This window comes from Hydra vulgaris, chromosome 02, assembly GCF_038396675.1.
Source record: "Hydra vulgaris chromosome 02, alternate assembly HydraT2T_AEP".
Lineage (NCBI taxonomy): Eukaryota > Metazoa > Cnidaria > Hydrozoa > Anthoathecata > Hydridae > Hydra > Hydra vulgaris.
The window spans coordinates 19,835,681-19,854,433 of NC_088921.1; the positions used below are offsets into that span (position 1 = coordinate 19,835,681).

The 18,753-nt window shown below is 27.3% G+C and overlaps 1 protein-coding gene across 1 annotated transcript in view; it reads left to right on the forward strand.

Annotated features, from left to right (window-relative positions):
• The window catches only part of LOC100208429 (phosphoinositide 3-kinase regulatory subunit 4), a 99,498-nt gene that overhangs the window by 21,517 nt on the left and 59,228 nt on the right, over positions 1–18,753 (forward strand). The window contains exons 4-13 of the mRNA XM_065790276.1: positions 3,979–4,063; positions 4,149–4,474; positions 11,054–11,177; positions 11,327–11,402; positions 13,120–13,216; positions 13,415–13,551; positions 13,832–13,884; positions 14,359–14,589; positions 14,800–14,949; positions 15,070–15,366. Of these exons, the coding sequence (XP_065646348.1) occupies positions 3,979–4,063; positions 4,149–4,474; positions 11,054–11,177; positions 11,327–11,402; positions 13,120–13,216; positions 13,415–13,551; positions 13,832–13,884; positions 14,359–14,589; positions 14,800–14,949; positions 15,070–15,366 (1,576 nt within the window). The remainder of the gene's footprint in view (positions 1–3,978; positions 4,064–4,148; positions 4,475–11,053; positions 11,178–11,326; positions 11,403–13,119; positions 13,217–13,414; positions 13,552–13,831; positions 13,885–14,358; positions 14,590–14,799; positions 14,950–15,069; positions 15,367–18,753) is intronic.

The window sequence follows — 18,753 nt, forward strand, 5'->3', positions numbered from 1 at the left end:
ATTGATGAGAAGTTTTTAGCAAACAATTCGGCTTTGTCTTTAGGTGAGGTGACAAAGTCTGAACCATACAAGAGAAGTGGAATTAAAGATTTGCCCTTATTATTGATATTATTAAAGATCCTCCAGAAGTCACGAGAGCCTAATTATTGAGAGAGATACGAGATTTTATGACCTGAGAATAGCGGGCTTTGGCATTAGACAAAACCTCATTACAATTGTTTGTAGCAGTAATAAACAGACGTCTGTTTTCTGGAGAATTGTTTTGTTGATAAATATGGAAGTAACGGTTTCGATTGGCAATCGCAGCAGCACAGTGTGAAGAAAACCATGGAGGAGAGTGAGGCTTGACCTGGAATTGTCGAGAGGGAATAAAAGATTCCATGCCCGCCTGATTCCACGAAGTTATGTAAGAAGCACATTTGTCGACAGGAAGACAAAAGATTTCTACCCAAGGGCCATCACGAAGAAAATCTCGGAAAGAATCCTATTCAACTTTACTGTAGTTGTAAGAGGTTCAATAAAAGGGGGATTCAGGTGATGAAGAAGAATGATATATTAGTTTTAGAGAGATCAAACTGTGATCAGAAGAACCTAAGGGTGAATATGGAGAAACTGAGCACTGACTAGGATCAGAAAAAAGACATAAGTCGAGTAGAGAAGGTAGATGATTTGAGTTGTCAGGAAAGCGAGTTGGAAAGTTGACTATTTGAGTTAGGGATTGAGAAAGGCAAAAGCTGTGGGCTTTAATGCCTGCCGAATCACTGACACTAGAGCCAAGCCATTCAGAGTGGTGAGCATTAAAGTCACCGACAACAATTATATTAGCTGATGGATAAAGAGAGAGGGCTTGGTCAATATGATTAGAAATAACGTCAAAAAGAGTGCAGTCTTGAGATGAAGGAGAGCGATATAGAACAAAGAGAAAGGCAATAGAGTGAAGTGGTGCTAAACAAAAGCACATGAAAGAATAGTCTGTGGATTCAAACCTAGTTTCACGACAAATGGGTGAATTCCTACAAATGTAAATGCCCAGGCCAAGCATGTGACTATTGGAGTCTTAACTCAAATTAGTCTCACAAAGAGCAAGTAGGTCTGGTCAACTTTGCAAGAGATAAGACTCAACAGAAGAAAAGTTACTTCAAAGACCACGAATGTTAGGGAATGATAGGTTTAGAGAACTAGGTGATGATGATGGTTTTTTGTGTTTTATAGTTTTTGGTACTTTATTCATTTTTAAATTCATTTTTAAAAGCAAATGCCTCATTACTACTAATAAACCCTAAGCCATAACAAAGGGCTCCAAATGTGGCCTCCGCAATGCACACCAAAAGTACAAACAGGGACACCACCCATGCGCAACATGGCACTGTTAATACTTTGATATTTTTCAGCTGTTGATGGAATCAGACTCTCTGAGAGCTACCACAGAGTTCAAAAAACCTGACTACCAGCCGGCCTCAGAACCATAAAACTGAGTTTTAGAGCTGTACCCTCATTAGGAGATAATAGAATGAGTTGCATATTCATAAAAACAGAGACACAAGCAAAACCCATGCATTGAGTCAAGAAGATCCAGCATTCAACATCCTAAATGTATTAAAAATACATCTGCACCAGCCTAATAGACGAAGAAGGGGTGCGAGGCTGGTCAACAGATAGAATCTGTTTACCCCTTAAGTCTTTGCCTAGGAGGCCTTCTACAAGACAGTACCCGGGTGCATTTAACATCTGCCCAAGATGAGTATTTTTATTGAGACACCATCTCTAGCCTTTACTCAACCAAGAGCCCCAAGGCAGGGGGTTTTTTAAATTGGAGTTGGCATCTCCTAGCCTTTGTCTAAAAAGGCATATCCTACAAGGCAGCAGGACATGAAGCAGATTGTACTGGGCTACATGTTACCAGTAGCAGGATAACCTGATCTGACTGGTATACTACAATACTACGATATTACATTTAAATAGATAATACAATACTACAATATTACATTTAAATAGATATACAATATACTACAATATTACATTTAAATTGATATAAATATCATAATAGTATTATATATACTATTAATATATAAACGATTTAAATTAGTTACATTTATAAATACATAAACAAAATATAATCTTATATAATATAACATTTAAATACAATTTAAAAATGAATAATAAATCCCAATCACTTGAGAAGCATATGTATTTTTTGGGAAGCCATTTCGGAAAAATTTTCTAAAAATTTGTGTTAACATTGCGTGTATTTTTAGTCAAGCAACTGTTTCTATTAGGTAATTATTACGTAACATTTTAGAAAAATGATAAGGGATAAATTTAAAGAAGCGTGTTAAAAAATAGGAAACAGATTACTTAAATAATGTAACAAAATGCTATTGTATAATAACAATATATAATAGAAATTGTAAAAAATAGAAAACTGGTTTTCATAATTTAAAAACTGGTTTTCAAATGTGTCAAATTTATATAAAAAACCAGTTTTTTAAAACCAGTTTTGAAAAACCACCAAACCCTAGTGCCATTAATAAAAAAGTAAAAATTGAAACTTTTAAGGAAGATTCAATTACTTTTGTAGATGATTCTAATCTGAATAAAAAAAAAACTGATCTATTGGATTTACAAATGATCATTATTGTTGAATTTCAAATAAATGTTTGATACATTATTTGTGTAACTTTCATACATTCTATTTAATCTTTTTTTAATGTATAAAATCAATATTTAAAGTTTGTGAATTTCTTTGTTTTTGATTTTTACTTTTGAGAAATGATATCTTGAGTTATTTTTTTCAGAACATGTTAAAATTTTATCAGAATATTTTAAGGATCAAATAGATTGATTTAAGCATTGGAAATTTAATTGACTCCTGGGTCCCGAAACCATAAAAAACATTTTTTTTTAAATGTTGCCATAGCAACTGTTGTCATGAAAAAATCTCTTTTTCAAATCAATCCTTTTTCTATGGTGGTCATTCTTGTTCAAAAAGAATAATAAACCTATAATAAAATATTATATAATCTTTCTTAAAGTTTTTTTTTATTGTTTTTAGTTTACTTTACAACAGCACCATGTATACAGTATAAAGGCCACAGTATAATTTTGATAACTTCTGTTCGAATTATTCACCATAGAGTTCATTTATATTCCTGATACATAGTTTGAGTTTTTGAGAATTTAATGCAAGCACGTGAAAAAGCGCTAGTGGGATGGTCATTTTTAGGTTGGCGTACACGATTTAAAAAATTAATTTTTTTCTGTTATTTAAATTAAAACAAAAACAGCAAAAAAATGCTTAGAATAAATACTAGATAAAATAGTTAGAAAAAACCTGGTTAAACAAGTTTTTTATTTAAATTATAGCTAAAATAATTAAAATAAAAACAGTAAAAAAATAAAAGATAAAAAACATTTTATATAAATATTAAACAAACTAAGTAAAATAAAAATGGAAATACATGTTAACAAGAAAAAAAAAGGTTATTTATATTTTAACTGAATGCGCTCACCAATAGTTTTGCTGGCGCGTGGGCGAGCACGAAAAGGCTTGAGCGCAAAAATGCTAGCTAAACGGAGAAGACTGTATATTATATATATTGAAAATGTTTGCATGTTTGTTGATTGGTTTAGCCTCAAAGCCATTGCAACAACTTAATTATTGCAATTTTTTATCAAATTGTTTGATGAAAGAAACCATTTGTTACATTTTTAAAGACATTTTGTTTTTTTTGCAAGCACTTAAAGCATACCAATGGTCCACATACAACTATATCTAAAGATTGTAATGCCAATGAGCATTGTTTTACTACTTTTTGGAAATTATAAAAAATATTTAGAAAAAAAATTTGTATTAAATCACTATGTTTGTATTATTAATTGAACTCAACGAAGTACAACATTAACTAATATTTTGTTATAAGCCAGGGTTTTTAATAAAGTGTTTGTTTATCTGATATTTTAATTCTATCTTCATTTTAGTACACGTCCATTTCTAAGTATTGTTGAAAAAAAATGGATTGTATTTCAAGTACTATGTGCACTAGAACAGATGCATTCTGTTAAGGTTTTTTTTTTACTCTTTTAGATTATAGTTTAATTTTCTCCAAACATTTCATATCAATTGTTACTGAATCTTTTTTTATTTGTAGGTATGCCATGGGGATATAAAGACTGAGAATATTATGGTCACTAGTTGGAACTGGGTTCAGTTAACTGATATTGCCAGTTTTAAACCTGTGTTCTTGCCATTAGATAATCCTGCTGATTTCAATTATTTTTTCGATACATCTCGTAGAAGGACATGCTGTTTAGCTCCAGAAAGATTTATTGACTCACGTACAAGAAATTTAGATTTAAGTAATGTCAATTATGATGGAGAAAATAAAAAAGAACAGGTTGGCACTATGCTCCCTATGCAAGGAGTTCCAACCCAACAATTTGAATTAACTGAAGCAATGGATATATTTTCAGTAGGGTAAAACATTTTTAACTTTTTTTATGACAGGATGTTTACTTTTTTTAACTTTAAATTTTATTCAAATTTTTTCAATTATAAACAGTGTTTAATTATAAACAGTGTTTCATTATAAACAGTGTTTCATTATAAACAGTGTTTCATTAATAATGATTCATCAGAAATGAATGACCAAATTAATAAACTCTAATTTATATTTAAAATTAAATTACATCAAAAATAAAAAAAAATGTCTTTAACTACTGTAATATTTCACACATATGCAAAACATTAATTTTTTGATAAACATTTTCCATTCATCAGACAATTGTTTTTTTGTTTGCAATTACAATTTTCTATCATTTTTTTATTTAGGATTTCTCCTAAAAATAAAAAAATTACAAGAAAGGATTATTGTGACCTTTATATTCCTTTATACTTTTTGAGGGAATCAATAACCTAAAAGAAAGTTTGTTTTGAAAGTTTGGTTTATGATCTTTAAGTGTTACAAAGGCTTGGACAGGGGCAGTTGATTCAATTCTGATTTCAAGGTTTTTTTTTTAATGATACTTAAGGCTTCTTAATAAATTACATTTTCCAAACTTTTAGAGGCTTTCTCATAAGAATTAATAATATTGTTGTGTACATTTTTTTTAGTTTTCTGTTGTGAGTTGGGTAATGTTATTTGAAAACCAAAATATTTTTTTTTTGATTTAATTTTTTAAACATCTTACTTTAACTCTTTTTGAAATTTGTTATTTGTCGAAACTTTATTGTTTAAGTGCAATAGGTTTTTGAAGTTTTCCAAATCAGGTATAAAAGGTGGAAGCATTTTTTTGTTTTAAATCAATATCGTTATTTTAGTTATGACTAATTACATCATCTGTGTTAATTACATCGTTGTTGATTACATCATTTGTGATGTTTTAAAAAGAAAAGAAAGTTTTATGCTTATACCATCTATCTTTAAAAGTTTTTTCAATAAGTCCTATGTAATCAACATATTTCTAATACACTGCGACCATTTTCTATAGACGCATGTAGAATTTGGCGAATTTACAGTGCTACAGTGGTAATAAAATTGTTATAACGGTACTTTTGAATAAGTGTATGTAAGAAAACAATGATCCATTATGCATCTAATTAATAATTGTCTTGATTGTATTAAAATAATTAAATTTTTAATATTCGCGTGGCAATTTTCTATAGACGCACTAAAGTTTTTACGAGTTTTGTCGCAAGTTTCTTATATTCTGTAGTATTTTTTATCTTGTGAGTCGAAATTAAGTTGAACTTAACCAAATGCCGAAAGGAAAGGTCCTTACCGATATTGAAAAAGGTCAAATATTGGCTTATCGAGAAAAAGTTCCAAATCGAGAAATTGCTAGAAGATTGAAGAGATCTGATCACATTGTCCGTAATTTCTTGAAAAATCCAACAGATTATGCAACAATCAAGAGAAAACCAAAGAAATCTAGGGTTTCAGACCGTGAAAAACGCAGAATTGTTCGACTCGCATCAAATTCATAAAGAAGTTTGAAAACAATTAAGTCAGATTTGGGTTTAAATGTTTGCATGGAGACGATTAGAAAAGTTCTTAAAGACACATATAGTATGATCAAAAATGAATAAAGCACCAAATTTAAAGCTCGTTCACAAACAGAAACGGATGGAATTTGCCCGTGAAAACATGGCACGCATTTTGGGAACAAGTAAGAAATTTTAGATTAAATTCTCATGAATACTTAAGATGTCTAAATAGCTGAATATTTTTGTTTTCAATACCAGGTGATTTTTTCAGACGAGAAAAAGTTTAATCTTGATGGGCCTGATGGTTTTAGTGGCTACTGGCGTGATTTGAGGAAAGAACCCAAATATTTTTCGACAAGTAATTTCGGTGGTGGATCTTTGATGGTTTGGCTTGGGTTTTGTGCAACAGGAAAGTTAAATTTAGCATTTACATCTTGCAAAATGAAAAGTTCTGAATACATAGATGTGCTAAAATTATGTTTGATTCCATTTAAAAACAAATATCGACGCAAAAAGTTTGTTTTTCAACAAGACAACACCAGCATTCACAAAAATTGAGCGAATGTGGTGGCCTGCTTGCAGTCCAGATTTGAATCCTGTTGAAAACATCTGGGGAATCATTGTAAGACGTATCTATGCTGACCAGAAGCAATATAACTCTGTGGCAGAGCTAAAAGTTGCGTTGTCAGAATGCTGGGAGGATATGGAGCCAAAAGTGCTAGAAAACTTGGTGGAAAGTATGCCAAAACGAATTTATCAAGTAATTGAGCGAGAAGGAGGTCCAATCGAGTACTAAAAATGTGATAAAAACGTTTTTTTAGATAGTTTTGTTTAAAAATGTAAACTGCAACTATAGAAAATAGTCAGCTATCTTTTGAACTTAATTCATTTATGATTGACCTCTTTTCAAATTTGATTTTATTTTTTGATAATTTTCGTTATTTTTTTATACTTTATTTATAATTTAATGAAATACACTATAAAAATAAAGTTAAGTACGTTTTTAAGACATAATCCACATGCGTCTATAGAAAATGGTCGCAGTGTATCTCATTTTAATGTCTAACTTTTTTTCTGACAAAAGATTTTGATCTTCTCTTTCTACAACTGACTTGCTAACTGTTGTGCCAGAAAGGTTATGCATTAGATGGAGGCAGGAAACCAATAGCAGTTGCTATTGACATTAAAAGCTTATAAACTCTATTTAAATAGTATATCTGGGAAATCTTTTGAGATTATTAATTCATTTCTTGTTAACTGCAGTATTAAAATCATCCTGGAAGGCCTAAACTCTTTTTTATTTCCAATAATTACAAGTTTCTATCCTTGTTCCTTTATTGTTTCTTATCTACATTATTGATCTTTGTGACAATCTTACATCTAAAGTGGCTCTATTTGCTGACAACTCAACTTTTTTTTTTTCTTCCTGTTTTGACAAAAACTAGCTGTTAAAAAAGAGAAATTCAAGTGGAATACTATAGTCATTCAGGCTGGTTCTTCTAATGATGCTCTTTCTCTTCTAGACAAGGTCCAAAAACACATTGTAGATATAAATGGACCTTCTCTATCTGCTAAGATTGAACCACTGTTCCATAATTGGTTGCAAAAGGTTGCATCAAAAAATTTAGCAAAGTTGTATACTTTCACTGTATTTGTTTCTTCATGCTCTAAAAGCTTTTATTCATCTAATTTTTTTCTTGCACATCAATGCTGCAAAACTCTATCCCATCTTCATGTCTTCCCGACTCATACAATCTACAACTTTTTAAGTCTTTTGTTTCATAAGATATACAACTTTTCAAGTATTACCGTTTCCTTGCTCTTTAACGATATTCTTTATTTTCTAATAACTCCCAACCTAATAGTGGTTGCTTGCAGTTGTGACACTGTATGCATTTTATGTATGAAATTTTACCTACAAATTTACATTCAGTCAAAACATTTATCAATTTAAATATTTAAATTGTCTTTTGATAAAGTTTATGCAGTGTTGATTTAAAAAATCAAATTATCTTGTACTTAATTATTGTAAAATACATTGTTAAATAAATTTTTCTTTAGATAAAAATTCCCAAACGTTAAAAAAAGAAAATGTTTTAGATTTAATCTTTTCATCATATTTAATTAAAATTGAAAGTTTTAAATTAAATATGGTTTTAAAAATGTAAAAGGGTTTTAGAATTTTTTCACTTGAACGATTTTTTTCTTATCAATTCATTAAGCAAATTGTTAAAGGAATACCAAAGTGCCAAGGCAAGATGTGTACATATTAAAGAGATTGTTTAAGAAAAATGTTTGAGCTGAATTTTTTAAATAAAACAAAATGATAATCGTATTCCAAGAAAAACTACCTTGTTAGTTTTAGTCGAAGCTTGTCATCTACATTTTAGTGTAATTTTTAAGTCTTTAAAATATATCCTGCAATATATGCTATATTTCTATTTTATGGAAAATTCAAAATTTTATTTTGAATCAATATTATTTGCTTTTAAAATAAGTGTTTCTTATCAATTTTACTTTTTTGACTTTTTTGTAAATTTTGAAGCTAAACAGAAGAATGCTTTATATAGACTGTTAAAATGTTGGCAACTTCATACCAATTAGAACCTATTTAAATAAAGACAAAAAAAACCTGTATGGAAAAAAAACAAAATAGCTGACATCAGCTATTTTTTTTTTTTTTCCTATCTATATTCTTTTGTAAAATTAAGTTTATTATTTTTGATAAAATCAAACTTAATATATCGAAATATTTTATTCTTTTTTAAATGTGAATTTGACAAAAATTAGAAAATAAAATAGCTAAAGAAATTCTTTAGTAATATGATGGAAAAAAAAAATTCTACAATTTAAAGATAAAAAGAATTTCTATATTTCTTATTGAATTTCTACAATGACGTCATACACTAAAGTAAAACACTTTGGAATTTAACACGCTTGAATAAATTATAAAGTCTGTAGATTGTGGTGGATATTTTAAAGGCTTAAAAAGCACACTAAGAATTTATAAATAGTTTGTTATTAATTCAATTTTATTAATTCTATATCATGAAAAGTTCCTACGACAAGTTTTATATATGAACATAAATAATGTTTATGAATATCTTTTTGGTAACTGATAAAATCTATTTATAGACTGTTTAAAATCTTTATTAAAAGTTCATCAAACAAAAAATTAGTATGTTACATATGAGATTGTTTTAAGAAATAAATAATAAAGAAATATAATCTTTTTCAATTACGTTTTTTTTAATAATTTTTTTGTTATAGTTATATTGTTTAAATAGTTTTTAACAAGGTTTAAAATTGAATTCAATTACTATGTGATATATGCTAAAGACACTATTTAGCAATATAAACAAATAAGCTTAGTTAAGTTATCCACTACAGTTTTTGGTTACACAAAAAACTCTTGTAACAAGGCCTGTATTTTATCTTTACATCTGCAAGAATTAAGAGTGCTATTATAAAATGGTGTAACTCTACTAAAAGCGTTAAAGATATAAAAACTTAAAGATATTATTTTATTAAAGATCTTAGAAAGGTCTTAGAAACTTAGAAAATTAGATATCAAGAAAGTTTTAAATTTTCTAATTTTAAAATTTTTATATAATAGTAATGGCAAGATTGTATTTATCTATAATAATTTTGATAAAATTTTTCTTCATTTTTTCCATGTTTATGAGTCAGCTCAATCAGCGAGGACTTATCGTTGGTTTAAATGCTTACATAAAAGCGACTTAATGTTGGATTAGGCCTGATCCGGCAGACTATTAGAATTGGAATTTAGGTGTTTAATGTAAACAATAAAAAAAAAGAAATTTTTTAGCTGTACCCTCAGCACTGTCTAAAGCATTTTTATTAAACACAATCCTTAAATATATCTTCCCAATAATATTTGAGGAGACCATTGATTTTAGTCAAGTATTCAAAAGTAATCCAAAACTTATTTGTGTTGCTTAGCAAGCAAACTTGGATGTGTTCATGATTCTATAGAATAATGATGTGCTGTGTATCTGGTGAGTTTTTTTAAGTGTGCTGGTTTACCTTTCAATTATAGGAGGTGCTTGGTAATTTTGAAGGTGCTTGGTAGTTTTCGAAGGTGCCTGGCAACCCAGAAACACAAAAAAAGAGGTGTTTGTTAACTAGAAACCTCTGAGGTGTACTGGGTACAGGGTAATTTCAAATTACTGGGTACCTGGCAAACATACATAAATTACAACTCTAAAAGTTCTACCTACACCTTAAAAAAGTATTGCATTTGGTTTGACAAAACCTGCATGTAATTGTGTACTGGGAACTGCTTCTGCCTAATATCATAATTATGTGAGCAATCTAATGTGCTCAATTTTTCAAGCTTCACAGATTTAAAAAAGAAAATACCCTCGTGACAAAATTTATTTCCTCCGTGATAATATCTTTCTTCACATTGCAAAGTCAAGGTAGCAAAAATTGTCTGAGCTTGGCTGAGTAGGGTTCTGCTTGCCCAACTTTGTTATTATTTCTTTTGATCCCCAAGCAACAGTTAGAGTAATTAAAGATTTAATGAGAAAGAGGCACTTTTACAGCACTTCTAGCTTTTTTTAGTTCGAATTTTTCTATGGCAATAGCATTCTTTTTTTGGTTTAAGCAAAATAGAAAAAGACATAGCTTATATTGTTAAAGGCAAACGACAAAGCTTATATTGTTGAAGACTTAAGACAGAACTTATATTGTTGAAGACAAAAGACAGAGCTTATATTGTTGATGGCAAAAGACAGAGCTTATATTGTTGAAGACAAAAAACAGCTTTTATTGTTGAAGACAAAAGACAGAGCTTATATTGTTAAAGACAAAAGACAGAGCTTATATTGTTGAAGCCAAAAGACAGAGCTTATATTGTTGAAGCCAAAAGACAGGGCTTATATTGTTTGAAGATTAGTTATAAAATGAAAAATAAATAAAAAATTAGTTTAAATGAAAATAATACATTTTACTTTTTAGCCAAAATATATATGCAATATTGAAAATATTTTAGAGTTAAAATTAAATTCTACAGAATCATATTTGATAATAATTAATTTAACTTAGATGTGTTGTTGGAGAGCTATTTTGTGATGGTGCTGGCTTATTTGATCTTTCTCAACTACTTGCTTACAGATTAAATGATTTTCACCCTGAAGTCAAGATACAAAAAATTAATGAGAATATTAAGGTTATTTTTAATTCTTATTATGATGAAATCTTTAAAAAAAAAAAAATGTATAAATTAAAAGAACTTAAATCTTGTATAAATTAAAACTTAATTTAAACAAGATTTTATCATGATTTAAATTGTGAACTTTACAAAAGTTTCTTGTTTAGGATATGATTATGCACATGATTCAAATGGATCCATCAAAAAGGTTAACAGCTAAAGAATACATGACTAAATATAGAGGTTCATAAAATATTTAATCTTATTCATAAATTATTTAATTATAATATTAAATTGGTTATTATTTAAATAAAAACAATTTTGCCAAAAGTGAATCTGTTTTTTGCTAAAGTGGATTAGTTTGCTAATTATACAACTTTTCTTTTTCTTCATTGATACAAGCGATTGATACAACCATCTTTTTCTTCATTGATACAAGCGATTGATACAACCATCTTTTTCTTCATCGATACAAACAATTGATACAACCATTTTTTTCTTCATCGATACAAATTGAATTATTTTGATTGCTTAGAATAAGCATATTGAGTTAAAATTTTAAAGATTTTTTATTATGTATATTTAATTGGCATTTGTTATGTGAATCCATTGAGTTAAAATCAGTAAATGTATGTATCAAAGCCTCCACATAGATGTTGTAGACTTAATATATGTATTTATTATAGACTTAGTATATAGCCTATAATCAAATCAATTGTGTTCTGAAATTGATTTACATTTCATAAAATATTTACACATAGTACAAGTACTAATTTCAAGTAAACATTTTAGATCAATAACAATACAATACTTAAACAAAAAATTATATTTACTAAAAATAAAATAAGAATATGGCAATTAAATAATGTTTATTAAAAGTATTATAAAAAAAATATATTTAATATAAAGTAAGCAAAGTTAAAGTAGATTATAGTTTAATTATAATTATAGTTATATTTAAACTTTTCAATTGTAGTTATAATTATAAATTGAATAAAAAAATTGAAATGAAGCAAAATACATATCTAATAAAAAATTAAATAAATTGCTTTTAGATTTAGAAAATGTAGGAAGTGCTTTTAACTGGATAGGCTATCTGCATATTAGGGTGTTTCATATTTTATCAATTTTTGAAATTAAGCTCGCGAATCGATTTATAAATTGACCATTTATATGAAAATAAGTTTGAACAAAAAAAAGTATGTTTGTACAATTTTTAGGGTCCCCGTCAGTTCGATTTTGGGCAAAAATGTTGGGTGTTTTAAATGCCTGGCGGGGACCTTAAAATTTATCCTATAAAATTTTTTATTCTTTTAAATAATATATGTTGGATTGGATATTAATTACATAAAAGGAGCATGTTGAAAAAATTAAGATACGCCTCCGAGTTATAAAATACGCCTCCGAGTTATAAAATACGCCACCAAGTTATAAAATAGGTTTTTGTAAATATTAATAACTCGGAGGCGTATCTTAATTTTTTCAACATGCTCCTTTTATGTAATTAATATCCAATCCAACATATATTATTTAAAAGAATAAAAAATTTTATTGGATAAATTTTAAGGTCCCCGCCAGGCATTTAAAACACCCAACATTTTTGCCCAAAATCAAACTGGCGGGGACCCTAAAAATTGTACAAACATACTTTTTTTTGTTCAAACTTATTTTCATATAAATGGTCAATTTATAAATCGATTCGCGAGTTTAATTTCAAAAATTGATAAAATATGAAACACCCTACTGCATATGCTCTAATAGTTAATAGATTCATTAGTCATAATAAACAGATGTTTTAATAGATTCATTCGTCATAATAAACAGATGTTATGATAGAATTATGGTCATAATAAACAGATGTTTTAATAGATTCATTTGTCATAATAAACAGATGTTTTGATAATTTAAAGCTCTTAAAGATGATTTTATTGATTTTTTTTTTTATACTTGTTTTTTGTAGGGTCAATATTTCCAGAAGAATTTTATTCTTTTCTTAAAAGTTACTTATCAGGTTTTGTGGGTTTGCCAATTATAACTGCAGATGAAAAAATTGCTAAGTTTGTTTATTATTGATTTAATATATTTATTTTTAAATAAAAGTTTAGTTTTTTTTTAAACAATGTTATTATATATATATATATATATATATATATATATATATATATATATATATATATATATATATATATATATATATATATATATATATATATATATATATATATATATTTATTTAACTTGATACCATTTGTTAGATTGGTGAAAGATATGGATTTAATTTGCAGTTCTTTGTGCCATAAGTATGCTGTAAATACTAAAGAAGCATTTCCTAATGTTGCTATAGAAACTGTTACTATAGAAAAAGATGAAAGAAGAGTTCCTGAAACTGATAGTATTTAAAATATATTATTATAATAGAGCTTTTATTATTTTAAATTTTGCAGCTAAAAATAAATTTTAATTTAAACAGTTTTTAAAAACTGTTCAACTTAAAATAAATTTTAACAGTTTTTAAAAAGTTTTGTTTAATCTAAAAATCAACTTCTTTGGTTTAATATTACAAATATAAAATATAATTAATGATTATATATATTAAATATAATTAATAATTATATTTAATAAATATAATTATTAATTATTTTTTATATTTGTAAATGTTATTTAATATATAGATTGCTTTGTTATGATTGTTTCATTGGTGATCTCATGTGTCAGGAATTTGAAAGTGAGTTATATTATTTTTTCTTTTGCGCAACCTTGTAGTTTATTAGTTACTTATGCATGAGGTCAATGGCAGCAGTGTTTTAAAATTTTAAATTTAAAGGGGTTCTGTGTTTAGTTACCGAACTTGTAGAGAATGCTGGTAACTAAAGGTTTGCTCACAGACCAATTTTTTTTCAAAAAACAAAAATATACATCAGGCTAATCAATATACTAGTTGTTTCTGAAAACTCTGGTTTTGTTTAAATTAATTTTTTTTTATATATAAAATATGTTTTATTTAACTCTGTTGAATGAAATAAAACTTTCACTAAGCATAAAAACCTTGTTTTAAAAGTTGCACGTGTCATTTTTATTTATTTTTATTTTTGTTGAGAATCTTGCTCTTCTATTTTTGTTCAAATATTTTCTTAAACGTGTTTAAAGAAATTGTTTTTTTTTATTCAGTTTTGTATTTATGTTCTTATTTTTTATTTAGTTTTGTATATCCAAGTTAAATGCATTAGACCTGCTTTTGAAGTTGTCTTATTATGTGACAGATGAGATTATCTTAGAGCTGATTCTTCCATATATGTTCTTCCTTGTGACAGATTCAATTCCTCGGGTTCGTGCACATTCTATCACTGCAATTACCAAGTGCTTACAAATCATCACTATTTTACCCAAAAATGAAGCTAATATATTTCCAGAGTACATTCTACCTAATCTTGTAAGTAGTTTAAATCATGATTATCAAAGAAATTATTATTATTATCATGAGATTATGATCATGGAAATACAATAACTCTTCTAATTTTATTGTCTCAAATAAAATTTTTTGTCACATTAGTATTGTGGTATTTTTAAAAATCCATCCATTATACATGATCATTTTTTTTATATATATATTTCAAATAAATACTTTTTTGCAATATTTAAGAGTCAGCTTGTTAATGATCCTGAAGTTATAGTGCAGTGTGCATTTGCAGAAAATATATCATCTCTGGCTGAAACTGCTCTTCGATTTTTAGAGCTTGCCCAACTAAGCAGCATAAACAATAATGACAGAGATGATCAAATTCAATATCAGGTTAACACTGATGCAAATTAATTTCAGAATAGTGTTGTTTTTTTTTCTTTCTTTTTTTTAGCTATTTTTTTAATGTCTCTTACTTTCTTTTCTATTAATATTTTAAAGATTTATTTTTAGGTGAGTTACGATGTTGAGCTGCATGCATTGCATGAACTCATACAGAACAAAGTTGTTGCTTTGCTCACAAACTCTGACAGTGTTGTCAAGCGTACTCTTATGGAAAATGGACTCACTCGGCTTTGTGTATTTTTTGGAAGACAAAAAGCTAATGATGTGTTATTGTCTCACATTATAACATTTTTAAATGATAAGCATGACTGGCAATTAAGAGCTGCATTTTTTGATAGCATTGTTGGAATAGCTGTCTATATTGGTTGGCATTGTCTATCTATTTTAAAACCTTTATTACAACAGGTAAAAGTTTTTAAAATAGAAGATATAGTTTTGAGCCATATTATTTTCAAAATGATTATTATCACCATATTATTTAAAATTTTACAAAATTAAAAATTATAAATGGTTCTTGAAGATTATAAATGACTCTTGCAAGATAAGAATATAAAACTGATCTAAGAATGCACAACAGCCAGACTTCAATAAGCTCCACTAAACCACCACTCTACTTAATGATGCAGAGTTTTTTTTACTCAAAATTGTATTATATATTTAGGAACTAAATAAAAACAATTAGAAAATAAAGTTAACTAAATAAAGTTTCAGAAGCATCTTATACTGACACGAAAACTCTTTTGTTCTCTGATTTCTTAGACTGACACTAAAACTCTTATGTTCTCTGAGTTCTGTGAAAACTCCCAGGCTTACTTTAGAGTGGTTAGCTTTGTTATACATATTAAAGTTATTATTATTATAATTTACTGATTCATCTTTTAATATTATGAATCAGTATTAAATTTGTCAAATGTACTTAAAATAAACAAAATATTAAATGATCTATTTGGTTTGCTAATTAGTTACATAAGCTATTATGGTATAACTATGATGAAATGACAATCAACAATAATTTGTCCATCTATATATCTAATATACCAAAACCTTTCGATGGCTCATGTCAATACATAAAAATATAAGTTCCTCATTGGGAAAGGAAAAGTAAATGTTCATTAACTGACACTTAATTCAAAACAACATACCAATGGTTTTATCAATGATTTTGTTGATGAAATTATATTTTATATATTCTATCTCTATAAATAATAATAAATATATAAGTATAATAATATAAATGATATATAATATAAAGTATAATAATATTTACCAATAAAGTATCACAATTGTATCCTTTTTGGTTATATTTATATTTTTAAAGTAGGCAAAAATTTTGTTTGAGTCATTTTCTGAACTTACCACAGTTAGGCTGCAGGAAATCTATTACAATTTTTATCTTACTTTCACAATAGAGGGCTATGTAATAACAATAAATTTATGCAAACCTTTCTAAATTTAAATAAAATTTCAGTTGCTAGTTGAATAAAACATGCTAGTTGAATAAAACATTCACTTGCAATTAAGTGTAAACACAAAACAGTTTGATTTGAATTATCAAAATTCAATCAATATTTTTGATAAAAGATTTTACAATAAAGTTCATAAATAGTTGAAAACTAATCTTAAGTAAATACCATGAAATTATATTAATAAATACACATTATTAAAATAGTAATGAAGGTAGTAATGATGATAAATTAACAATTATAACAATAATAAGATAATTATTAATAATAAACCAATATTATTTTCAAAACAACACTTAAATATTAGGCAAAGACTGGAAAGTTACAAACAGTAATGACAAAACCTAGCAGCCTCCATTAAAATAAAAACAATCACTTGAAGAAAAAATTTTTTTTTTTAAATATTTGTCTATAATAATATTATTAAAAAGTAACAATAAATAGACAGAATTTTTTTTTAACAATCACAAGTAAAAGCGCATCTCTTGCACACACACACACACACATACACACGCACGCACACACACTCACACATACACACTCACACACAATCTACCTTATCAAATTTAAGAACGACAAAAAATTTGCTTGTGATTACCTAGTTTTAATGTGTACATGTGTATAATATTAAAAATACATTTAAAGAATTTTTGGACATTTTTAAAATGTAATTTAAAAAAAAAAAAAAATTACATGGTAATAAAAGAAAAATTATATCAATTATATTTAATGTTTGAATATTCTCACAAAGATTTCATTTTAGATATTCTCACAAAGGTTTCAGTTTGAATATTCTCAAAAAGATTTCAGTTTGAATATTTTCACAAAAGTTTCAGTTTGAATGTTCCCACAAAGTTGAATAATGCTCAACATATTCACTCTTTACAACTACAGCGAGAAGACGTGTTTTATTTAATAATTGTAAACAAGTTAATTAAAATTAAAACTAGAAAAAAGTTTCGTTAAGTTAAATTTATTGTTTATATTTAATCATGGTAAATGTTCAGACAACTTAATTCTATGATTGGTGCATTGAACAAGTCGATTGAAGAGCTAAAGATTAGCAACTTAAAGTTACTAGAAAGGATTAGAGTTTTAGAAAATGTTGAAACTACTCGTAAATCAACCTCAATATTTTGGGCAAGCATTGTTAGTGGAAATGCATCAGTAAAAAAGTTAGAGGAGTATATTATGAATGTTGTTGCTGCCGAAACAAAAGAAAGAACGTAACGAGAAAATAATGTTATAATTTAATGCATCAAAGGATTTAGACAAATGCTAAAGAGGAAGACAGAAAAACAATTGTTGATGTATTTAAATCAATAAATGCAATGATTGAACCTAAACAAGTTATAAAGCTCAAAACGAAAACTGATAAAGAACCGCCGTTTGTTGTTATCCTTAACAATAAAAAGAAGCGGAACTCTATTTTAAAAGCTGCAAAAAACTAAAAAGATTCAAGCATGTTTAGCAATGTTTTTATCAACCCTGATTTAACCAAGGCTGAAAAATACAATGCTAAATTATTAAGAGATCAGTGCAAAAAACAAAATTTAGAAAATTTACAACCATTGGTTTACTATTATGGTATACGTAATGACCAAATTGTTAAAATTAAATAGCAGTCACTTATAAATAATCAGAAATCAAAACTAATTAACTATGAGTCATTATTTTTTATGAATATAAAAATGTGTACAATAATGGTAGAATTTCACCAGAGAATAGCTCAATTAATCAAGATAAAAAAGTTTATTAAAGGTTACTAATAATCTAGAGTTGATAATATAGTATACAAACACAACATCTCCTAATAATAAAATTGACGAGTTAAGATTTCTGGCACATATTTATGAACCGGATGTAATCTGTGTTGCAGAACATGGTTTACTGTTAGATCAGATGTTAACATGATCAATTATAACATTTTTAGAAAGGTAGACTGAAACATGGAGGTGGAGTTTGTATTTAAGCAAAGAGCAACATAAATTCAATAGAAATTACTATTAAGCAATCAAATTGTAGTGATATTAAACTGACATGGACTTGTTTATGTTTTGGTAATCAAAAAGTACTAATTGTATGTATATATCGACCACCATTAGCAACTCAGGATTATAACAATACCATTCTGGAATCGATCATTTCTTCTAAATTGGGTATTGATTGTGAAATGATTTAATTATTACCGGTGATTTTAACTACAACACTATTGGTTGCTCCGAAATAAAATCTCCATTCTCTCCTACTGAGAGTGATTCTCAAGCTAATAAATGTGTCTTGAAAATTGCTTCTTATATCAATGAGCGTTAATGATCCAACTTACCAA